General features: G+C 29.8%; 2 protein-coding genes across 6 annotated transcripts; one reads left to right on the forward strand and one right to left on the reverse strand.

The window, feature by feature from the left end:
• Positions 1-252: 252 nt before the first annotated feature.
• On the forward strand, positions 253-25,714 carry LOC105839211 (fatty acid synthase). The gene is made up of 18 exons (XM_036286855.1): positions 253-1,989; positions 3,343-3,424; positions 3,499-3,691; positions 4,167-4,420; positions 4,527-4,758; positions 5,041-5,459; positions 6,228-6,521; positions 6,620-6,824; positions 7,159-7,319; positions 19,947-20,264; positions 20,406-20,902; positions 20,966-21,267; positions 21,341-21,736; positions 21,866-22,890; positions 23,081-23,325; positions 23,404-24,097; positions 24,232-25,063; positions 25,295-25,714. The coding sequence occupies exons 3-18, from the start codon at positions 3,520-3,522 to the stop codon at positions 25,507-25,509; spliced, it is 6,261 nt and encodes a 2,086-aa protein (XP_036142748.1). The 5' UTR covers positions 253-1,989; positions 3,343-3,424; positions 3,499-3,519; the 3' UTR covers positions 25,510-25,714.
• Positions 6,462-19,154, reverse strand: LOC118645552. 5 transcript variants are annotated; one of them, XM_036286860.1, is made up of 13 exons: positions 18,733-19,076; positions 18,439-18,650; positions 17,556-17,680; positions 17,278-17,484; positions 16,525-16,728; positions 11,701-12,052; positions 11,418-11,539; positions 11,136-11,322; positions 11,008-11,064; positions 10,588-10,817; positions 10,160-10,319; positions 9,939-10,041; positions 6,462-6,498 (listed from the first exon to the last, which is right to left on the reverse strand). In XM_036286860.1, exons 6-13 carry the CDS (start codon positions 12,050-12,052, stop codon positions 6,477-6,479), a joined length of 1,233 nt encoding a protein of 410 aa, XP_036142753.1. In that variant the 5' UTR covers positions 16,525-16,728; positions 17,278-17,484; positions 17,556-17,680; positions 18,439-18,650; positions 18,733-19,076; the 3' UTR covers positions 6,462-6,476. The 5 variants fall into 5 exon arrangements, with proteins under 5 accessions (XP_036142753.1, XP_036142752.1, XP_036142750.1 ...); XM_036286859.1 differs by lacking the exon at positions 6,462-6,498 and having other exon boundaries at positions 9,833-10,041; XM_036286857.1 differs by lacking the exons at positions 6,462-6,498; positions 9,939-10,041; positions 10,160-10,319; ... (2 more) ...; positions 11,136-11,322; positions 11,418-11,539 and adding an exon at positions 12,286-14,310 and having other exon boundaries at positions 11,926-12,052; positions 16,525-16,752; positions 18,733-19,129.
• Positions 25,715-26,158: the final 444 nt, after the last annotated feature.

A 26,158-nucleotide genomic window follows, 5' to 3' on the forward strand; every position in this document is an offset into this window, starting at 1 on the left:
TCGGACTTCCCAAATATCTGTAAAAGTATAAGTTTTACAAAAAATGTTGCCAATTAAGTTGTTATATAATGTTAAAAAATGTATTTATTAAACTATCAATTTAACTCATAATATTATTACTGTTGCGCATTAGGGTTTTTATATAATTTATTATAAATGTCAATACTTTACACTAATATTTAAACAAATGTAGTATGTAACGACAATTAACATGCTTTTAAATTAACATTTATTAATAAATAATAAATTAATATTTATATTAATTTACAATAAATACGAACTTGTACACCTAATTTATTAATTATATATTAATTATAAATTTAATAAATATTAATTAAAAGTTAATATTCTTTAATTCACAGATAATAAAGTTACACAGTCAGTTTCCTGGTCATGTTGAGTTATATTTACATAACTCATTTAATTTTTTGTTACAAATTTTAGTACAATTATTTTTCATGTATTGGAAATAATGCATTATTGAAAGCACTATGCCTATTTGCACGGCGGTTGTCCTTCCCCTCCCCACCCGAGTGAGAAATAATGATTAAAAAGACGTCGATGTCAATTCGACATCATTTCTCACTGTGTCAATATTTATGACATAGTGACTAATTAACCCATTAATCATGGCTAGACCAATGGAAGAATCGAAAAAGTAATTATTGGAACCTTCACTTTAGGTCAAAAGAACATTTTAGGCGCAAAAAAATTGTTTTAATTTGTTTATAACAAAATTTGTTTGAACAAATTACGAAAGTCGACTTTTTGAAAAAAATCTAATAGCGATTTAATAGCCATTTGATTGCACAGAAAAAATTATATGGAAATCATGTATTACATTGTCAAAAATATTTATTTTGCTATAGTAATGTTATAAACAATTTTTCGCTGTCTGTACCCGTTACTACCCAATTGCATTTCTATTATAAATTGTCATTGGAATTTTCTTTATGATTACAATTATGTAGCTATGCAAGTTTATGGGTAAATTTTTACAAAATGGTCAATGTGATGTCATTTTGACGTCCAAATGACATCAAAAATTGATCAATATTGAGGGACTGATTGCCATCAAAATAACTTTGTTTTATTTGATCTCAAGTTGATATCAGTTTGACGTCATTTTGACTAATATGTGTTGCTTGGGGGACTTATTGGCAGACTGTAGTCGACTATTAGTGAAGTGCCTTTAGATTTTAACTGCGGAAAAATTTAATACAGAGTAAAATCAACGGGAATCTTTTCTTCAATATATCTAAAATATAAAAAAATTGTTTACCTCTTTAAATAGTGAGCTTTCTTTTTATTTAACATGTTGTAGTCCGAACTACAACGTAGGTGACAAAAGACGTTGCAAAAGACGTCATCGTTCGCAACGCCTTTGGAATCCGCCGCGCTCACAGAGGTCCCTGCTAACTTCCGTGATCTCGCAAAATTCGATGCGAAACTACGTTCGGGCTGTTCCGCATCGAATTTTGCGAGATCACGAAAGTTAGCAGGAACTTCTGTGAACACGGCAGATTCCAAAGACTAGTGTCCCTTGAATATTCAAGAGACACTACCAAAGGCTTGCGAATGATGACCTCTTTCGCAATGTCTTTTGTCACCTACGTTGTAGTTCGGGCTACAACATGTCAGTCGATCTAAATAAACACCTTACGCGGCCCAAGTAAACAGTAAAGCTACCGCATACCAATATCTAGCCTCGCGGAAGTTACTCAACGCATCCGGTCATTGGCTACTAAAAATCGCACTAAGTCATCGGTTATATAAAGTCAGTGACTTGGCGAAGAGAGTAACATAATCGTCCGAGTTACGTTGAATTACGTTTATTAAACGTCGCGAGTGATCCTTAAGACCCGTCTACATATATAGGTCGCAGCACATTAGACGCAATTCGCACACGCAAAGACAACGCAAGACATATTTATACAGTAAAAATCCGTCTACATAGGTCGCAACACGCCAGACGCAATTTGCAGACGCGTAAGCAAAAAGTGACGTCGCACGCAGCGTACACTACGTGAACGCGCATTCGCAAAATCTGCTCCACGCAACGAGTTGAATTAATTTAACTTTCTGCGTTGCGGTAGCTGCGTTGACCAAGCACAGAGCTAATCCAATAGAAAAATTAAAAATTAAAGTTAAAAAAATTATGTACTCTTAACTTAATTTTATTTATTTAAATAATTAATTTATAATTTTAATTAATTATTTTTAAAACACATAAACTTTAACTTTTTTCTAATTAAAAAATTTATTTGTGCAGAAAAAATTAAAATAAATTTTTAGATAAAAAACAATATTTTTTTTATATAAACATAATTTATGAAAATTTCAATCTTGAACAATCGTTCAAGTTTCTACCTGCACGTTCTAACCGTTTCCCTCTCACTACGACATATATACCTTATATGATTATGGCCGCGCGCATCCGGCGCGCGGGAAATATTCGCGGGCTTAGCAATAGACCGCCAAATTTTAACAATTCTATGAGGAAATGTGGCGTGATCGTTGCTAAGCTGAGGTCGGTGGAATTCCGAGTCTCGAACGGTGTGTTGACCGGTGTGATGGCCGGTCGGTCTTGCGCGAGGTGCCACTTGATACTTCGCGCGATAATACGAGATGACACTTCCTTTGATAGTGTTTAAGACACTCTTTTATTAATATAATTATTCTAATATTCTATTTTATAATAATATATAGTTGGAGTGATTCTGTTTTACTCACAAGTTTTTACGCTTAAAATGTTTTTTGACCTAAAGTGAAGGTTCCAATACTTTTCCAATCCTATAAATGTTTGTAAAAAATTATACAATATGTTTGTTGTTATATTTATTTAAACTATAATTACCTTATACGATTACGAAAAATATTTGACGATTTAATTGCTAAAAAAACATGATTTTCATGCTTGCAACCGCCATTCTGCGTGAATTATGAATTTTGAAAAAATAATATCAAAGTTTTTAGCGATCCCAAAAACATAAAGACACATATTTTTAGTGCTGAATTTTAATAACTTCTTGAAATGCTGAAATATTTACGTAAAATTATGAAAAAATATTTTTTTCAAAATTTTTTAACAATTTTTAAAAAGCGCACATTTATAAGAAGTAAACTTTGATTCTAATATTAATTCAAAAATAATCCAAAATGTTTCATTTAAATTCATGCCGTATTGAATTATTCTACAGTTTTTGATGTTCTTTGTCTAAACGTCTAAAGGCACTCCCCCACTATATAGTCGACATTTAATCTAACTTTGAAATTGACTCCTTATAATATTACATCAACATACATTACAATAATCATTTAATTTGACGTTTATACAAACAGGGATTTGAGTAAATGACAGCCAGAACTAGTTTCTTGCTTACAACTTAAATATTATCTAATTAATATTTATCACAGTGATATCGTAAGTGTCAAAACTAGGTACAGTATGAAAAAAATAAGTATTATATATAATATATACGCATAACTTTTTTCCAGATCGAAACTATAATTGAAACAATGGATGATAAAAAAGTGTACAGATCGTGGAACGGCATTGAATCGGGTGAAGAGATCGTTATTTCTGGTATTAGCGGCAGATTTCCAGATTCAGACAATATGAATCAGTTGCGAGAAAATCTATTTAATAAAGTTGATCTTGTTAAAGCAAATCATGATCGATGGAAAAAAGGTGATAACTTTATAATATATTATTCATAATTTTATTACAGTTTTACATTACTCTTGTAGAAACACAGTATAATCTTTGATTGATTATTGTTCACTTATATATGGTGTTTTTATCTAGTAATTGAATAGCAAAATTCTTTTCAATCAGGATTTTTTCATAATTAGAGAAACCCAGAGCAGTTTTGCTAATGTTTTAGAATTTTAGTTATAAAATAGTTTTAAACATTTAATTGTTGTAATGGACTATTAACTATATTCATTCAAAAGATGTCCCGCACATACATGTTTCTGAGAAGGAAAAATTGTCTCATAATAAAATCAGGAATACGACAAAAAAACAGATTTTTTTATTAGTACACATTTTCACACATACACATACACGCGCGCGCGCGCATTAAGAAAATATAGTTTAAATTAAAATTATAAAAAAGATAAACGAGAATATAACATCTTTATGAAACTCTATATCTTATTAGATTTTCTTCCGGATATGTCAAACCGTATTGGAACAGTTACCAATATAAAAAAATTCGATACTAATTTCTTCGAATTACCTTTCGATCAAACGCACACACTCTCGCCTGAAGCGAGAATGTTAATGGAACATTGTTACGAAGCAATTATCGATGCCGGAATTAATCCAAATCAATTACGAGGAAAAAATACTGCTGTAATTATGGGGACATATTTTATTGAAGCGCAAAAACAGTTTTTATATAAAAAAGAACAGGTAGAGAAGAAAAAGTTGCGATTAATACATAAATATAATAAAAAAAATTAAACTTACTACTATCATGTGTGTGCTAATATTTTGTAATGTATTATTTTATGATTAGTTAGGTGGCCTGAATGTTATTGGATGTAGCAAAACTGCAATAGCGAACATGATTTCATACTACTTAGATATAAAAGGACCATCGCATGTAGTTGATTCAGCATGCAGTTCTAGTCTTTACGCTGTGGCACTTGGTTATAATTATATTATGTCAGGAGTATGCGAAGACGCGATAATTGGAACCGCAAATCTATGTCTTAGTCCAACTATTAATCTACTATTCACTAATCTTGGTATTTTTTAAATATTATTATTGTAATTTGTTATATATAAAAACTACCTTACGCATAAGAATTAAAGAGAGGTACTTCTCTATTTATAAAAAAATATATAATTTAACAGATTAAATAACTTTAATATACTTTTAACTGTATAAAAATTATAATAAAGTTTTTGACAAAGTTGAATAATACTTTTAATAGATGAAACAAACAGTTTTATAATGCTTTTGACGAATATTCTTGTGCAATATGAAGTAAAACGTGTTTTTTTTCTATATATTTCTCATCTTACAGGTGTTTTGTCACCCAATGGTTATTGCAAACCATTTGATTCCGCTGCTAACGGTTTTGTGCGTGCTGAATCGGTGGCAGTGATATATCTACAAAAAGCAAAGAATGCAAAAAGAATTTATGCTATATGTCCACATCTTAAAGTAAACAACGATGGCTATAAACAAGAAGGAATAACGTTTCCGTCGTCTTTCATGCATAGTACTCTACTAACGGAATTTTACAATGAGTGCGGAATACCGACTTCTCACTTGGATTACATTGAAACACATGGTACCGGAACCAGAGTTGGCGATTTTCAGGAAATTAATGCAATCCAGAATGTTTTGTGTAAAAATAGAGAAACTCCATTAATGATTGGTTCTGTTAAATCTAATCTCGGTCATGCTGAATCAGCAAGTGGTTTTACTCAGATTGCTAAGGTAAAACAAATGTTTTTTTTTGTTTTTATGTGCTATTTTTTAAATAATATTTATTTTATGCATATATATATATCTATTATTTATATATTATTATTTATATATTATCCATATATATGTTGCACATATATTTATATAAAGATATTTTACACGAAAATAGTTTGACCAGATGCTTTATTGCATCTAAACATAAAGATTCATGAAAGATTACGAAATACTTTTATATAATTTGGTTTTATTTACAATTAATATATTATAGAACGTTAAGGGGATTCAAAAGTCGTTTGTTTTACCGACATTCTGTTCAACTATTTAGTTTTGAATTGAATTTACAGAATTAAAAATCCTCTTGCACGTTTAAAGTACGTACACAAATAAACCCGAGAACGATTAGATCAAGACTAAAAACGTGTAGTGTCTTTATAATAATGACTCAATTTTACTATTATCCATGCAAATATTTATTATTTTTGTGATACAATTTTTGGGAGATTAACCAAGTAAGTAATAAGTAAGTATGTCGCGCGCGCGCGAATAAAAACGTATATCATATAACTAAAATAGAGTTGAACAGAATGTCGGTAAAACACATGACTATATAGGATTCCCTTGATAATAAACAAAAAAAAGATTGTAAATTAAATGTGGGGTTATAAAATTCACGATATCTCATATATTTTGTGTTGAGTTCTAAGAATATATATCTCATCTCTACATAACTTTAACCAATTAATTTAAATTTTTATTTCAAAACTGTTATTAATTTTAAAGGTAATAATAGCATTCGAAAGCGGTTTTGTTCCTCCAAATATTAATTATACAACACCACGAAATGATATAGATGCCTTAGTGAATGGAACTGTTCGTGTCGTCGAAAAACCACTGCCACTTAAAAACGGTTACATAGGTATCAATTCTTTTGGTTTCGGAGGAGCTAATGTTCATACATTGTTAAAGTGGAATCACAAACAAAAAATTAACAACGGTTTACCAAATGACGATTTGCCAAGACTTGTGATATTATCTGGATGTACTGAAGAATCTGTAAAGTTGTTTTTAAACGACGTTAGTAAATATTTTGAAAACAATTTTAACGTTATTTTAAATAATTAATTTTTATTTTTTGCATCATAATTTTTGTTTAAAGAAATATTTTACTTTAGGTCGTTAATCATCCAATAGATAAGGAATACATCCGTTTATTACACGATATCCATGCAGATAACATAGAAGGTCATTCATGGAGAGGATTTATTATACTTAATAATCAGCAACAAGGATTAATAAAAGAAATTCAAAATTGTGAAACCATAAAAAGACCTATTTGGTTTATATTTTCTGCTCTAGGCACACAATGGCCAGGAATGGGTATATACTTAATACTTTATACATTATATATGTCTGGTGAAAATGTAAAATCAAAACCTAAGTCAAATGTAAAGGGAGAATAATAGAAGCATAATTAACAAACTTTCTATATGAAGCTTAAATTGAAACAATGAAATATAAAAAAAAGCATTACCACTTCTTCATTGTTTCATAGAAGGTTCACATTTACTGTATCAACTTACGTTTCATAGAAGGTTTGTTAACGCTTCTATTATTTTTTCTTTTATTTGACTTATGCTTCGATTTTATATTTTCACCTGGAATGTATTTAATTAAAATAAAATAATACGTATAATTTTTAAATTAAAATTAGGACAAAACTTGTTAAAATTTCAAGTTTTTGCAAATACAATAAAAATGTGCGATATTATTTTAAAACCATATGGTATAAGTATCACGGATATTTTGACAAAGACAGATGAAAAATTGTGCGAAAACGCTTTATATGCCTTTCTTGGTATCGTCGCTATTCAGGTAAGATATTATATTAGAAATAACAAAATTATAAATAAATGTTACTTATATTATAATTATTGTTAAAACAAAAATATAAACTTTCTGTGTTTTATTTTGCTTGAATTACACAGGACCGCAAAATTTTTTTGAAAGTTTACCTGAATCAGACTAGGTATTTCTTATGGATTAAATTGTTGAAATCGAATTCGAAGCTTGTTTAACTTTATCGCGTCAAGTTTTTTATTTATCTGAAAAAAAACACCAAAATAAAAAATAAAACACCAAGTAACAGGTCATAATCACCTGAAACACTGCTCGTTTATTCATAAATTCATAAACTCATAAACATATTCATAAGCCTTGAACTCATAAACCCTAGACCCACAAACCCTAAACCCACACTGTTAAAGTCATAGTGTCAAATTATATTCAATTTGAGTCGTTTTTAACTGTTTTATAGATTGCCACTGCTCCTACTCAATATTTAATTAATTTAACTAAATAAGTGAGTTATAATCAACGATGAACTGAGTAAGTACTTACTCAATATTAATGGCCTTACTCAATATATCATTAATTATAACCATTTATTTAATCAAATTAATCAAATATTGAGTAGGAGCAATGGCGACCTGTAAAATAGTTAAATATAACTCAATAGGATTAACAGTGCATAAACCTATTAGTCTATTCAAATTACTTGATGTTTTATTCACAATTTTGGTGTTTTTCTCGAATAAATAAAAAACTTAACGTGATAGGGTTAGACATCCCATATAGACAAAAAGATGTCTTTTAGATTTCTAAAAGACATCTTGCGATTTCTTGCGATATCTTGCATTTTTTACGAAAAGATATCTTTTCGCGATCTAAAAGATGTCTTATGCAACAGTTTGAGATATCTTTTAGATATCTGGCGATGTCTAAAAGACATCTTATAGACACTTAAAGATGTCATAAAGATATCTAAAAGACATCTTAAAGACATCTAAAAGACATCTTGAAGAAATCTAAAAGACATCTTGAAGAAATCTAAAAGACATCTTAAACAATACTTAAAGATATCTAAAAGATTTCTTTTAGAAATCTGAAAGACCTATATAAGATATCTTATAGATGTCTTTTATATATCTTGAAGATCAGTTTTAGAATTCCTTTTAGATACCTATATTTTTATATATTTATTAATTAATATTACAAATAAATTTTAAAACACATTTTAAAGTATAATTTAACATATATTTTGAAAAATATAAAATTTTACTTTGGTAACAATGCGCATACAACATTTTAATTTTAAACATACGCGTACATTTTAATTTTAAACATACGTATACATTTTAATTTTAAACATACGCGTACATTTTAATTTTAAACATACGCATACAACATTTTAATTTTAAACATACGCATACATTTTAATTTTAAACATACGCATACAACATTTTAATTTTAAACATACGCATACATTTTTATTTTAAACATACGCATACATTTTTATTTTAAACATACGCATACAACATTTTAATTTTAAACATACGCATACATTTTTATTTTAAACATACGCATACAACATTTTAATTTTAAACATACGCATACAACATTTTAATTTTAAACATACGCATACAACATTTTAATTTTAATGTTACAATGGTAAACAATAGCATTTACAGTTGTTTATATTTCACATTGAATTACTTGACCAATGGTGCTGAGACCATCTGCTCTCAAGGACAGATTTAGCATTGTTTGACATTCTCGATCAAGCTTCGAGTAATGGATGCTGGTACTGTCCCCGGAAGAAGTTTGACCAGTGCATACTCTTCCCTAGAAAATACTGTCGACCAATGCGGACTCTATCTTCTTTCGAGGACAGTCCCAGCACCCATTGCTCGAAGCTCGAACGAGAACATCGAACAATGCGGACTCTGCCCTCAAAAGTAGATAGTCCCAGCACCCATTGATCGAAGATTAATCTTCTTTCAAGAACAGTACTAGCATCCATTACTTGCAGCTTGATCGAGAATGTCGAATAATGCCAAATCTGTCGAACACAAATGAACTTACTCTGGATCCTCATGCAGACAACGGCGCTTTGACACCGAGCACTAATTGGTGAAAAATGGGTGATGGCGGTAATATTTACCACCACCACCCGTTTTTCACCAATTAGCGCTCGGTGTCAAAACACCGGTGTCTGCATGAGGATCCAGCCCTAGGCTTATAGCAGTAATAGCGGATCTATCGCTTAAATTAAGGCACTATAAAAGTGAGTATTCTCACGTCCGCCATTTTCCTTCTAACTAGCAAGAAAAATTAGGTATGTTTTGTATATATATACGTCAATAATCTTTGGAAGCACCAAACTTTATGCGACAATGAAACGAAGACACGATATTTATGATCTTGAGACTGTAAAGATTATTGCAATGTATTATATATATAAAGCATTATGCTAGTTACTTTCTATTTAAAGAAAAATGGCGGACGTGAGAATACCTACTTTTTTAGTGTTCTACTTAAATATTTGTGATATGTATGTATGTATATATGTATATATACATACATACGTACATACATACATACATACATACATACATACACATATTCTATTATGCAGATTTTTTTAATCTATACCTCATCTTATCACCCGCGTGTTGTAGCCAATTTTTGATATGTTTTATGATTTCTGCTATTGTATATTCTGTGGATCCTTTTGCTCTTGTACGGCTTACAACTCCTACAAATAGAAACATATATTTTTATTAATACACAAATATAATTTGAAAGACTGACTTCCGTTTGTATAAACATATTAGTACTATCTATTATCTATAATTATAAAAACTTATACTTACCAATTATTATATTAGCAAAAGAGGAATTCTCGATCGCTAACGTGTTTTTGGCACCCGTCCAAGACAATTTATGGCCAACCTCAAATGTTATACAGGTTGTGAGTATATTTGAAACCATTTTTTGAGCAGTGTGTCCACCAATGTTCTTTATCCTCTTGTCCTGCAAAAATTGTATATAGAATATTACTAATACTATTTATTACCTATTTATTATTCATTAGTTACGTATACTATTATAATGTATGAATCAATGAAATTTATAGCGTATAGTATGCAATATGTATTATTTTTGTTTAGTTAAAAACTGGATGGAACCGATTTGCTCTCATTTAGTTAATATTATTCCCACATATCACTCAGAAGCAAATTCACGCGCAGAGCTATTCATCATTAATTATTAAATTACATATACATAAAAAATTACTTACAAAGCATTTACGAATTTGTTCATCATTTTTCAACATATCATTAAATTGGACGTATTCTTCTATGGTTACCAAGGGAAATTCAGGCATTAAACCATGAGAAATTTCTTCATTTCCACCATTCGGGAATTTATCTCTTAAAATTGCAAGTATTTCTTGGACTTTTGCTCTGTTCTTTGCAGTTTCGCGTTTAAAATCTTCGGAAAGAGAATCAATTTTCTTCTGTAAAGAAACTAAAACAAAGACAAACATTCAAGTAGTAAATACAAAGTTAAAGTTTACAATAAAATAATTCTCTATAAGTGATAAATTAATATATTATACATTACATATTATAAAACTATAATACTAATATATACAACTAAAAAAATTATATTTTGATATATTCTCTAATAACATACTTCAAACAAAAATTTTACTTACTCAAAGTTGCAAAAATAGTTGCATTATTTATGTCATCGTCCGTACTAATAACATAACCTGTAATACAAAAATAGATTAAAAAATTTATTAAAAAAGTTTTTATACTGTCTATAACACAAAATACTTACCATCATTGTCTGAATTCTCAGGCACAGAAGAATAAATTACGTCCACTTCTTCTCCTCCTTCTCCTTCTTCTTCTTCTCCTTCACTTTCATTGTGATAAACTTGAATAGAAAATGGATGCTCCTTTAAAACCGGTGGAACTTTGGAAGTAGATGGCACATTTCTAGTTATATAGACTTCATTCCTTTTCTAAATAATAAAAAATTGATTGATACAAAAGTATATATAATATGTTCTAAATTCTACAGTGTATCTTCATGTACAAATAAATAATTAATATTCACCAGGTTTTTCGTTTTAGTTTCTAAATTTGTTATGGGTGATCCGTTTTTACTAGACACGTCACTTTCGTTTTGTTCTTTGTAATTATGTGGAGGAGTAGGAATTCTTTTATATTTCTTGCTCGCTGTAACATTAAAAATATTATTTTTAATAAATGTATAACATAAATATTAATTTATTTACTATTTTCACTTGTTGCTTTCTAACATATTTGATTAAATATTTTATTATTAACAATAACAGTATTATGTATATAATATTTACTATATGATGTTTTGTACTTACGATGTTTAATCTTATTATCATCTGTATCGTCATAAAATTTCTTCTTTATTATTTGCCGTTTTGAAGGCAATATTTGCTCCAAATTATTCAAAGCAGCTAATTGAACATCATCCGAAGATGATATATTAGTGCAAGACTTTTCAACTTCTCGAGCTTTATCATATGTATCATAAGGTCCCAAAAGTGTACGGTAACTTGACGTTTTCCAATCATTACCAGGATTAATTTTTTTTTTTATTGCTTTTGTCATATTACATGTAGATGGTGGATGTTGGAATGTATTGTCAGAAATGTTCAACCAACAATGAGGAATAATTTGACAGTATTCGTCCCAAAATATGACGTAATACATCTAAAACGATAAACATCAATTAAATAGTAACTATTTAAATAATAATAAATAAAAGCAGCAATTTATATATAATTGTTTTAAAGAAGTTTTATTGTAATTAAACTTTTTATTAATATTTTATTTGATTAAGTTATTAAATAAGTTATTAAAATTTCTTTCTACAAATTTTCAATTCATGTGATATCGTTAATATAATATTTGTGCAATTCCCAAAATGTTTTTAAAAAACTCACTTTAGTCAGTAGTGTGTAAAATTGGTATCATACAATATGTTTGTTTGTAAGGTAATCGTATTGCTTTGGCACTTATTTGGCTGACTGGATATATTCCTACATCAGACCATTCATCTCCGACATGGATTCCTAAATGTCGTGAATCACATGGATATGAAGAAATATTGCTTGAATTTTTTAATATTTTTCCCAGTATAACTGTTTCTCCATTCTTTTTGCCAATATATTTAATCTTAAGAACATTTTTATTTATATAACAATAAGAATCCGCTTCTTTTTCGGAAGACAGTGTAAAGTTTTTAAACGTTGCTTCTCGATGAGACTGTTCACATCCAAACTGTAATTCTTCGTTTTTGGGTTTTTTAAGAATGGGATATTCTTCAAGTTCATACCTCATATTTATTTTACTTTTTGATTTTTCAGTCAATCGTCTGTGCAATTGCTGCAATGGTTGTGCACTTTTTCTGAGCATTTTTTTCATTTCTTGAAAATAATTTTCAAATGGAAAGGCGCTGAACATATCCAGACATCCATAATTCTTAACATCTTCGTGCAAATGAATCAAGTTATGTACATTGTACGTTACGTACTTTTCAGAATATAAAATTTTAAATGTTTGTACAAAATATACTAATAATTCATGCGCATACGCATTATTGTTCTTACAATCGATAGGATTGCAAAGAATAGAAATTGCACAGTGTAGAGCATAAAAATTTCTCAAGTAATTAATTGGTAAATATGACCACATAGTTATTAAACCTGTATATAAGAGAAACAATCTAAATTCCGTCGCTTTCCAGCGATCTAATTCATCTAAACCTCTCGGTTTTCTAGAAAATTCAATGGGTATGTGTGATACTAACGTTTTCAAGTCTGCAGATAATTGATTTATTTCAGATGCACGCAATTTAATGTTTTTTACTCCTCGGATCCATAAATTCAAAAGTTTTTTCATGACACCGAGACAAACAAGGTGCATATAATCCAAGGGAAATTGAGTAATCATTTTCAATCCTATGCTTTCGAAAGGTGAATTATTCAAATGATGATCTTCATTATGTCGTAGTAAAAACTTTTCATCCGTGCGTAATGGAGCACTTTCATTAAGAAATAACATTCGATTATCTCTCCATTCACCTTCTTCTTCACATTTATCACAACCATAATATCCTGTATGGCCTTTAATACATTTCACGAACGCTCTTGCTGGGGCATCACATATAACAGCATTTAATAAAATCTTGTACTTCCTTCCTCTATATTGAAATCCTTCACTTTTTACGTCGTTATACTCTTTAATAAATTCACCAATAATTTCAGCAGGTCTGGTTGGTTTACGGTATCCGTGGAATACTCCAATAACAAATGGTTTTTCCCTATAATCAGTGTGTACAATTTGTCCTAAAAGAGGCCAAAACTGTGATTTTGAACTTTTTGACAGCGGTAATCCGTCAATACTTAGATTGATTGTGATTAAATTATCAAGACTTTTATTGAGAGGTTTATTGTTTCGTAAATGGTCTTTTAATGCTTTCTGTAATCCGTGATAAAAAAAAGTACTAGAACTATTATTAATCGTTGTTATTGCTGTTGTTGTGGGAGTTTCCAATAACGTTCGTGCATCGGAAGGAAGATTAGTATGTCCATTAACTCGGAGACCTTTCAGTAATTTTGTAAGAGCCACATGAGTAATGTTGTTTTCAACACTCCACGTTTGCAAAAATTCTCTTAATGAAAAATCTTTCTGTATAGTAAAATCCAAATCTTCATCATATTGACTGTCGTATCCATCATTTGATTCTAATTCTACATCAGATGCGACATTTGGAGATGTATAAAAATCATTGTCACTTGAATAGTTATTATTTTCAACAATAAAAATATCGTCATTAAGTCTTTCTTTTTCATGTAAAATATTTTCCTTTTCTGAATTATTAACTATGCGGTCTGTTTCTTGTCTTCGACGCCATTGTTGAGATCGACTCAATTCATTGTAGCTTTTTATTTTTGGCATTATCGCGTCTAATAAAATAATTTTAATATTAATTTTTCTGTAACTTTGCAAAAACTGGTAGCTGTTTATTGCATATTAATTTAATTTATAAATAAAATATTAAAATTTGATGCTTCATATTATAATTATTTATATCTAACTTTAAAATATTACAAGATTCTAATGTAATATTAATGCTTTATAAAATTAATTTAATTTAATTAAAGCTAATGTGGTCTTCATGTAATTTTTTACTAAATAAATTTTTGTTTATGTCACTTTTAACAATTAATTTTATAAGCCGTTTACTTCAACTTTTTAAGTAAAAAGATTATCTGATCTAGATATATACAGGATGTTTGACATTACCTATATATGATACGCTTGCAAGTTAACAGAACTCAACAAAACTTAAACTGAATAGAAAAGATCTTTACCATTTTGTAATTTTAACAATAATTATAACGAGTTATTAATTTATAATAGATGAATTTGCTCGATTTACTGCAAAATGCAAATGCGTGGTAAGACTTGTCAGATAGCAGAAAATATTACCATTAATATTTATAAATATTTTATATAATATATGTCTATCTGGGTTCAGAGCAAAGATCGGCATCATCGATATTGTCAGTAATATTTTTAGCTTTAATTAATAATTACTTGATTAATCATTAATCAAAGATGAAAATTATTTGATTACTTGATTAATCAGTAATCAAAGACGAAAATTATTTGATTACTCGATTAATCGGTAATCAAATTTTTGATTACTTGACTAATCAATAATCAGAAATGAAAATTATTTCATTATTTGATTAACCGATAAGCAAAGACGAAAATTATTTGATTATTTTGTTAATCAATAATTAAAGTAAAACTTTTTGATTACTTGATTAATCAATAATCAAAGTCGAAAATTAAAAAAAAATATATTTAAGGAAATGTTCCTCAATTCAATTTACAATATAAATTCTCCGTTTTTTTTAATAAACATATTTAATTTAAATGAAAAAGTGTCTGTTTAATATAAATAAATTATATTATTATTATATAACATATTATTAATAAAAATAATATATTTAAGAAAATGTTCTATTCAATTTACAATATAAATTCTTCGTTTTTTTTAATAAACATATTGAATTTGAATGAAAAAGTCTTTGTTTATTAAACAGAAACTTTTTCATTCAAATTCAATGTTTATTTAAAAAAAAAAACGGAGAATTTATATTGTGAATAAAAGAACATTTCCTTAAATATAGTATTTTTTTCTATTGTAATTGCTACTTTACACTGATATTATTTCATTCATCAAGATATCATTTCATTCAATATTTCACGTTTGATCCTAATTACTGAGCGATAAAGTAATTGCCAAATTTTTATGTCTGAATGCTAATTTATTAAATAATAAAAATTATCTTATTCTGATTACTTGTTAATCTAATAATCAAAGACTTTCAATATTGATTATTGATTAATCGAGTAAAAAAAATTTTCGACTCTAATTACTAATGAACAAAATAATCAAATAATTTTCGTCTCTGATTACTGATTAATCAAGTAATCAAGTAATTTTCGTCTTTGATTAATAATTAATAAAGTAATCAAATAATATTAATTTATTATTTTTTTGCCGATCCCTGGTTCAAAGATTGCTAAGTATGTGAGATATTATTTACGAAGCATTAGCAACACTGAAAGAACTGTACGAAGTTGGCAACCAATTACAGTGGAAAGTAAAAACGAAACTTTTTACATTATTAATAAAGTATCGTTTCCTATTAAGTTCTGTTAAATTTATTTCTTAAACATAACATGACTTTAGGTCCCTGATAACTGATATGAGGATAATATATATAACGATTTAGATGACGAAATCAATAGTGATAATGATAATTAGATAATAGAAACGTTCATGTCCATTGTTCAAAAGATATTTGGCAAGAGTGCTAATCGTATTCATCGATAAAATGTTGATGTTTAAAATAGATTCACAATCACTCATCATTCACAAAGAACAGATCTATTCAACGCACATCTAATATTAATAAACGAAACTTTTTGAGATCCTAAAGTAAAATCATGAAATTGAAAACGAATTGCAGATTTGAAAACATTGATATTCATTTAGGCGTTGATTAAATCTTTAACGGAAATTTTGTTTACATACATATATGTATACAAACAATATGTAATAATAGAAAAACATATATATATATATATATATATTGATTTACCTTTCTGTTTCGAGATTAAACTATTTTTTCTCCTTTCTCTTTAATTGTGAAATCGTTGTGCAGCGCATCCAAGATCCGATGGAAAAGAGCATTCGCCAAACAACTTTGTTGTCATAGCAACAAAGATTAAGAATCATGTCGGATATCATGCTTGTCAACATTATAATGTTCCACGAATAAAAATAAATAAACGCATTATTAACCCTGTAAATAACGATCAACAACAAACTGATCAATCATTTTGTAATCGATCCTTTGCATCATACAGAAATATCACTACTTATCTCATTACCCGAAATAAATATATGGTGATAATGTTTGACTTGATTTTATGCCGAAACTCAGTAATGCAGCAAAATGTGTACTTTCGAAAAATTTACTTAACTTACAAAATCAAGCAATGTTTATTTTATCAAGCGATATTTATTTTATTTTGGAAATAATCTTACTTTTATAAATATATATAATGAATTGAGTCATAAAAATAATTTTTATCCTACTTAAAACTTCATTATTGTCCTCAACTTGCAAAAGACAAAATAATTAAATACAGTGGATAATATTTCTCAGAAGTAATCATTTTAATTATACAAAAACTTGTTTGTGAATCAACCTAATAAATTTCATAAAATAATTCAATAAAATTGTAATATCTGTGTAAATAAATTAAATAAATTTATTCACAAATAAAATTAAACAGTTTTGAATAAATTCTGTAAATCTGAGTTCTGATGGTTTTTTTTAAATACTTACATTTCGTGACAATACCCTCCACACACACCAAGTTACCCAAGTAACGAGAGGTAAATGTTCTCGGTGTGACGTGTTTGTTTCCAAAGCTGCCCTCAAAAGCGACAAAGAAATCTTTATTGCTCTTAGCATAGTCAATGTCCACTCGAGATGTATTGTTTCAGGGCATTCTGAAATGCCAGCTGCTCCTCAAAGGAATTGTTCAACAGACTGTAACACAACCAATTATCATAATTACCTCTAACACTTCACAATTTGAAAAAGACAAATCTATTGTATACCTTGCCGCACGTGCAGAATTTTTTCTCCTCACAATTGATATTTACAACTGTCTGTATTTTTCTTTTTGTACGGCGAAGAAAGTCAAGTATTAAAAGTATAGACATCCTTCGCTCAGTCTATAAGACTAAAATAAGAAAATCCTTATAAACAAAAAATAGTAGGTGCAAAAAAAGTATAATACAAGGGGGAAGAATGAATAGATAGCAAGAATATCATATATATTACAAATGTGATAGATCTAAGAGATTTAATAGATATAACAAAATAGATAAAATAAGTAATATAATAACCAAAGACTAGTAAGCAAAGTAAAAATAGTTATTAAAATAAATAAGATATACATATTAAATTAAGTATACTAAATATGTATGTATGTATATATTTGATGTAAGTAGTTGAGCGGATTATAAAGCATGGTGTCCCGATCAAAGTTGAGATTAATATATATCACTATTAAAATAATAAGATATCAAAAGTTGTATAAATTATTAAATAATTGTAGCTAAATAGTATATAAAGAGAATATCAGCAAAAAGTTAATAATAGTAAATATTATTTAGAAAAATATAAATTGCAAATATCAAAATAAGGAAATATTACAAAGTAGGTTTTATAAAGCGAGATATTATATTCCAAAATATTCATGTTTGTACAGCATGTTAGGCATACGTGTAGATCATGAACAAAACAATGATCCAAGGTTGCATTCCTTTTGGTGTTAGGAAGAAAGCGATAAAATATGTACAGCAAATGAAAGTAATAATGAAATATTTAAGCACGTTACAGCAGGATACAGCATATGATATTTGCAATTTATTTTTTCTAAATAATATTTACTATTATCGTGCGATCGACACAGCACAATACCGTAAATTCAATTACCATCTTCGAGGAACTTGTAAGAAACCCAAGTTGTTCACCATGTAGGGCATCTCTACAGACGTTGCAATACATAGGTTTAGCGTGATTAGTTGCGTACCACTGATGATTATCTCCCAGGAACTCGGCAGTTCCAGGATTACCCTGAGGTTGACTCTCCGTCGCTGTTCTTAGAACGTACAACAACTCCTCCATATTTTGTCTGTATATATTCACTACAAAAATATAGTATAGCATAAAAATATATTTAAAAAAGCAAAGCTATAGAGGAAGTCGGAACTTTATGTTAAAACTCACGTAAGGATCGAGTGGATTCGCACGTCCGGATCGGCGGTGATTGAACTACGATTTGGACTTATTTTCTTTTTGTAGAAGAATATCGGACACTGTATCACTAATATATGACTTTCACATTGGTTATGTAGTTATGGGTGTGTGTGTATGTGTCGCATATATGTAAATAGTTCGATTATGGGTGAGTGTATGTGTATATGTTTATGTGTATGTGTTTGTCCGCATTGTAATGAGCTCGGGTCCGCGACGTCCGCGTAGGTTCGCTATGCCCAGTGACCGTGCGGTACGATCACCCCTGCGCGTGAAATGGATCCAAATGGACTTTATGGTTAGGTTAGGTTAGGTAGATGCAAGCGTCACGATCGAACGTTCTAGTCGATATCGGCGCCAGCGCCGGATTTCCGAGACGTTTCGATAAGATCGGCAAGCTCCGGACTGCTCCGGACATAACTTCCGGGTAAATGTTACCGTTTAAAGTATATTAATATATATGTTAATTACCATTGTAAAATAAAGTTTTATATTCTCCAAAATATAATATATTAAATTATTATTTAAAATGTGTTTTATTTGTAAATATTAATTAATAAATATATATAAAAAATTTATTATATAAAAAGATAAATAATAAATATAAAAAAATATTATTTATAATATAGTTATCTAAAAGGAATTCTAAAACTGGTCTTGAAGATATATATAAAAGACGTCTAAAAGATATCTTTTAAAAGAGATCATTTAGATATCTTTGGCATGTCTAATTCAAAAATTTTTAAGACATCTTTTAAAATGTCTTTTAGATGTCTTTTAGATGTCTTTTAGAAATTCTATGAAGATATCTTAACAAAATCTTTTCAGATGTCTTTTAGATATCTTTTAGATATCTTTTAGAAATGTCTTGAAGACATCTTGAGCAAGATGTCTTTTCGACTTCTACAAGATATTATTGTTTACTGGGCAAGCTTCAGATTTGGTTTCAGCGACTCAAAATCCGTAGGAAATATCTGATCTGGTCAGAGTAAACTTTCAAAAAAATTTTGTGCTTTTGTGTTACGTATTATATTATTATTTAAGATGTGTTATTAAATTATATTTTACTTTCAAAAATATATGTTATTTATAAAAGTGTATCTTAAATTACATTTTACTGTTTTTATGATTAATATTTTTTTAAATATACAATAACTGATTGAAAAATAATATGTACATACTTGTAGATTGGATTAGTAGACCTTTTGACATCCTTAGAAATTATTCCGGATTACATGATTAGTCATTCTGCTGGTGAACTCGGTTGCGCCTACGCGGATAAATGTCTCACTATTGAACAAACTATTTTGTCAGCATACTTCATTGGTTTGGCATGTGTTGAAGAAAAAATAATTCATAGTTCTATGGCACTTGTCAGTTTTGATTATGGAAGTCTCAAAAATATGTGTCCAAAGAATATTAAAATAATATGTCACAATAGCGAGAACAGCATTGTTGTGTGTGGACCTACAGAATCTGTACAAAAATTTATGAAAGAATTACAGGTAAGACAAAATAGCTTTTGTATTGAGTTAGCAAATAAAAAATTTAACTTATTATAATAATTTTAATAATATTAATTTTTTGAACTGAAACTACAATTTACTTTACCTTTACACGTGTTAAATTTTGTATTTTTATATCAGCTAAATAATATTCACGTGAAAGAGATCTACTGCAACGTACCGTATCATAGTTCTTACCTCGCATCTATCAAAACTCAACTTCTGTTAAATTTAAACAATGTAATACCACGGCCAAAGAAACGGAGTTTAAAATGGATAAGTTCTTCAATACCTTGTACGGAATGGTTTACTTCAGCGGCAAGCTTATCATCGGCGGACTATCATACGCATAGTATATTAAACCCTGTTCTTTTTGAACAAACCACGCAACTAATTCCAAGTAATGCTATAACTATCGAAATCGCACCAGACAACATTTTGCAAGAAGTTTTGAAAAAATCCTTGGATAGAAAAGCAAACATTGTATTGAATAGACGCACTGAACAAAATATTGAAGTACTTTTAAGAGGAATTGGACGACTCTACAATTATGGTTTACAGCCGCAGATCGCCAGTTTGTACCCACCAGTGAAATTTCCAGTTAGCCGAGGAACTCCTATGATCTCTCCATCAATTAGGTAATATTATAGTAATATACATATTTTTATAGTATATAAGCAAGACTTTTTATGCGGTTTTAGATGGAATCATTCTGAAAATTGGTTTACACCAAAATGTAAGATACATAAGTACATAAAAAGAGAAAGATACATTCAAATTGGACTAAAAGATGTGGAGTACGATTATTTGGCCGGACATGTAATAGATGGGAAAAACTTGCTGCCCGCAACAGGTTATCTTGTATTTGTTTGGCAAACTATTGGCATGATGAAAGGATTAATGCCCTCATCAATACCAATAATATTTCGAGATGTAAAGTTTATTCGTGCTACTTATTTGACAAAAAATAGTACTGTGACATTAAGGATTGTGATACAGAAAGGTATTCATGGAATAAGTAATTTTAAAGCATAACCGTAAAAAATGCATATATATCAAACATGAAAATATTCTAGATGGGAAGTTTGAAATAACCGATGGTGATAGCGTTGTGGTAACAGGCACAGCATACGACATATCGAATCCAGAACAAGAAATGACTTCGACAGATTTATTATCAAAGAATTATGATGAAGAAGAGCAACTGACGACCCGAGATATCTATAAGGAGTTGAAACTCCGCGGTTATCAGTATAGTGGTTGGTTTCGTGGAATAAAAAGTGCATCTGTTTCAGGCAATAAAGGACATATTATTTGGAAAAATTGGGTAACTTTTATGGATATCATGCTACAAATGTGTCTTATCGGATGCGATACTAGGAATTTGTATGTTCCTACGAGTATTCAAAAAGTGGTGATTAATCCTGAACTTCATATTTCGATGCTACAAAATAATGCAGATTATACGAACGGTACGTCAGACATGCATAAACGTAAGGGTTAATTAGTAAGTGCTGTTTTGTTTTTCAATATAAGTATAACTTGTAACATATAATAAATTGCAAGAAATATGTGTGATATCATATAAGTGTATATTTCAGATATGATATTACCCGTACAAATATACAAAGAGATAGACACGATTAAAGCTGGCGGAATAGAGATACAAGGCCTTAAAGCTATTCAGATTTCTCGTCGAAATTTAAACCAAGTTGCTATTATTGAGAAGTACACATTTATAGCTCATCAAGATCGCGCTAAGATGTCTTTAAACGAAGCGATTCGGATATCAGCACAACTCGTGCAGGAAGATCATCAAATCACTAAAGTGAAGGCCATTGAGCTGGTGGAAGACATGGATGAAGTTACATTTGAATACCTTTCATCTTCATTGCTGATTGAAGCTTTTAAGGATATGCCATTAATACAAACGAATATTACTCTATTAACATCGCCGAATCGTTTCAATTCAGAAGACTTATCACAAAATATTTTAATCGCTGATATAAACAAATCAACTGTAAACGATAAAGTCGTAATAGTTGCCGGATTCAATCTTTTATCTAAACAGCAGAGTTCTTTAGAACGACTTTTGCCATTTCTAAAAGAAGGTGGCTATCTGTTGACGCGTGAAAAGTGCGATACATGTGACTATAGCAAGTATCAGCAACAGTACGAATTAAATGTTATTCTTGAAAAGCGCAGCGATAAAGAAATGATTATTCTTATGAAGAAGAAAGTTTATGTAAAAAAACGCATTGTTGTTCATATAAATAATAATAATTTTAACTGGTTAGATGATTTAAAGCCGTTTATAAGCGACAAAAGCAAACTCGAGAAGGATAGTAGAATCATAGTTGTTGGAGAGGGAGACTCTGAATGCGGTCTGTTGGGTTTTGTTAACTGCTTGAGAAAAGAACCAGGGGGAGAACTTGTTAGAGGTGTGCTTATTCAAGACAAGGAGGCTCCTAAATTTTCTCTTCAAGACCCCTTTTATTTACAACAATTGAAAAAAGATATGACAATTAATGTATTGCGATCTGATAGAATCTGGGGATCGTACAGATATTTAGCATTACCACGACAGGAACCTGAACCTGTTTCTACCGCTCACGTTAGCCAAAGGGTATGTATGGTGACGCGGTAAGAAAAATATTTTCAAAGTATTTCGATGATTTATTAATATGCATAATAATATTATGTACTTACTTCACGCATTTTAATTTTTGTTTATAATTTTTATTTACAATTCTTTTATTGAATTTATTGTTTTATATATATTATACTATATATTGTATTATAATTGACTTTTGTAGATTCGTGGTGATTTGAGTACATTTTATTGGATAGAGAATAATCGATCTATTGAATCTCCTCTTGAAGATTTGGTGTCTGTGGTTTACTCATCTTTGAATTTTAGAGATGTCATGTTTGCGTCTGGTAAATTAATCCTTAATATAGCTATGTCACGGGGACGGTTATATAAATATATTCCTCTTGGAATGGAATACGTTGGATTCGATGCTACCGGACAACGAGTAATGGGAATTCATGATACTGAGTAAATAATATTTTAAAAACTAGTTAAATTTTTTTAATATAAAAAAATTAAAACTAACATGAAATAATCTTTTTTTAGTTGTATAGCAAACGTTGTTGTAAAGAATAAAGATTTATGTTGGAACGTACCTGACACATGGACATTTGAAGAAGCTGCGACAGTCCCGTGCGTTTATAGTACAGTTTATTTCGCCTTATACATTTATGGAAAAATAAGGAAAGGCGATAAAATACTTATACACTCTGGTACTAGTGGCATTGGACAGGCAGCTATTCATCTCGCTCTCAAAGAAGGATGCGAAGTGTTTACTACTGTAGGCACGAGCGACAAACAAAATTTTATTAAAAAAATGTTTCCTACAATTTTGGATGAACGTATTGGAAATTCTCGAGATACCAGCTTTGAACAAATGATCATGCGGCAAACGAACGGTCGTGGCGTTGACATCGTGTTAAATTCACTGGCGGAAGAAAAGCTAATTGCCTCCGTTCGTTGTTTGGCACAAAACGGCCGTTTTTTGGAGATCGGAAAGTTTGATTTTGTTTCTAACAATCCTCTTTGTATTTCTGCGTTTCAGAAGGGTATTAGCTTTCATGGAATTTTATTAGATAATCTATTTATTGGTGATCACAAGTATAAATCAATATTACGCAAAATGATAAGTGATGGTCTTAAGAACGGAACCATTAAACCTATTCATGTAAAAGTTTTTCCGAAAACAGATATTGAAGAAGCTTTTAGATACATGGCGAGTGGAAAACATTTGGGAAAGGTAGGAATATTGGCGTCAACTGACGCCCATGAAAAAGCATCTTAATAGAAATTTATTTTTCTGTTATAGTGGGTTCCACAAAAATATTTCATACATAATTTAAATTTATTTTTAATATATGTATATGTTTATAGATTATAATAAATATTTGGGACAGAAATAAACCTTTAAATGAGCCTATTATCGCATATCGTCGTTATTATTGTCTCAGGAACAAAAGTTATATTATATTGGGAGATTTGGGTGGATTTGATTTAAAGTTAACAGACTGGCTAATATTCCGTGGTGCCAGAAATATAGTATTGGTTTCACGAACTGGCATAAAAAACGATTACCAACGCATGAAGATTCAACTATGGAAATCGTATGGTGTAAATGTGCTAATCATCAAGAATATTGATGTCGCTGATTCTGCAGGTTGTAAATACCTCTTGCAAACTGCGGAAAGCAAAGCACCAGTGGACGCGATATTCAATCTTGGTGCGGTGTTGAAAGATAATGTTCTAAAGAATCAAACAGCGGAGACATTTGCAGAGTCCTTTCAGTCAAAGGCTCGGGCGACGCAAACTTTGGACAAACTTTCCAGAAAGTATTGCGCTAAATTAAGACATTTTGTAGTGTTTTCTTCCGTTTCTTGTGGCAGAGGAAACGCTGGACAGACTAATTATGGCATGGCCAATTCTGTTATGGAAAGAATTTGTGAGAAGAGAGTGGAGGAAGGATTACCCGGTTTGGCAATTCAATGGGGAGCTGTTGGTGATGAGAGTCTCGTCGCTGACATGCAGGAAGGTGAACAAGAATTAATTATTGGTGGTATCTCACAACAAACAATTTCCTGCTGCCTCGAAGAACTTGATAAGTTTTTACTTCAAAGCCGACCTGTAGTGAGCGGTATGATAATAGCTGAAAAGAAATCGAGATCAATCCGACATGAAACTCCGACAGAAGCTATCGCTGATATTTTAAGTAAGTTCATATTTCCTTTTTTTCTTAATACTTATTATATCTTTTATTTAGTTTTATTTTACGTATTTAGTTACTGATAGTACACTACACGTCAACGATTTGTTCCATTCCCCTAGCGAGTTTAGAATATGTTACATATCCTATGTAAACTCGCTAGGGGAATGGAATGAATTGTTGAGGCGCAGTGTACATTACAGTTCAAGTCAAAATAACTTTTTATTTATGTTACAGATATAAAAGACATGAAAGTTGTAAGTCAAAATACGTCTCTGGCTGAACTTGGAATGGACTCCATGATGAACGTGGAAGTCAAACAAACTTTGGAACAGGAATTCGATATTTTTCTCACTTCACGAGAAGTGTATAACCTTACTTTTGCAAAACTTAATAAAATGTTTAAGCTAAACGTCAGTAATAATAATACGCAGAATAAATATCCCAAATAGCACTGGATGTTCCAAGAACGTTCATTTTAAGTCCAATTCAGGTCCGCATATCCATGGACATAAAATGGACATTCATAGGATGTCCATTATTGGAATTAAAATGGATGTTCTATTTAGAACGTCCTATGCTGGATATTTAATTTATGTCCACACTTGGATCTTACTTTTATATAATTTATCTTTATTTTTATCAAGCAACGCGGTAGCGGCGCGACGCCAAGTACATAAAGAATTTTGCTGCATGATGCAAATGACGCAAACTTCACTGCGCAAATGTCACGCCGCTACTAAGCTTTATCTGGAATTTAGCTGTAAAATTCACTTTCAGTTAAAATATCTCAGAAACTAAAATTATAATAAAAAATCTAATGGCAATTTTGTTATATAATATTGATATGAGCTTTCGATTGCGATCACTCCGATTAAAATTGGTACACTCATTTCTGAGATCTCGTAATCTCTTGTGCGAAAAAGCTCACTTGGATTATTTTCCACAGATTACATGTACACACACATACGTAAAGCCAGTTTGTCGTTCAAGGGGCTTCACAATGTTCCTACATACAATTTTATAAAATTAAAATAAAATTATTTCGTAATGTAAGTGGTGAATATTGGTACGTGAAAAAATATAATAAACTTGATAATT

Source organism: Monomorium pharaonis, chromosome 5 (assembly GCF_013373865.1).
Source record: "Monomorium pharaonis isolate MP-MQ-018 chromosome 5, ASM1337386v2, whole genome shotgun sequence".
NCBI classification, from domain to species: domain Eukaryota; kingdom Metazoa; phylum Arthropoda; class Insecta; order Hymenoptera; family Formicidae; genus Monomorium; species Monomorium pharaonis.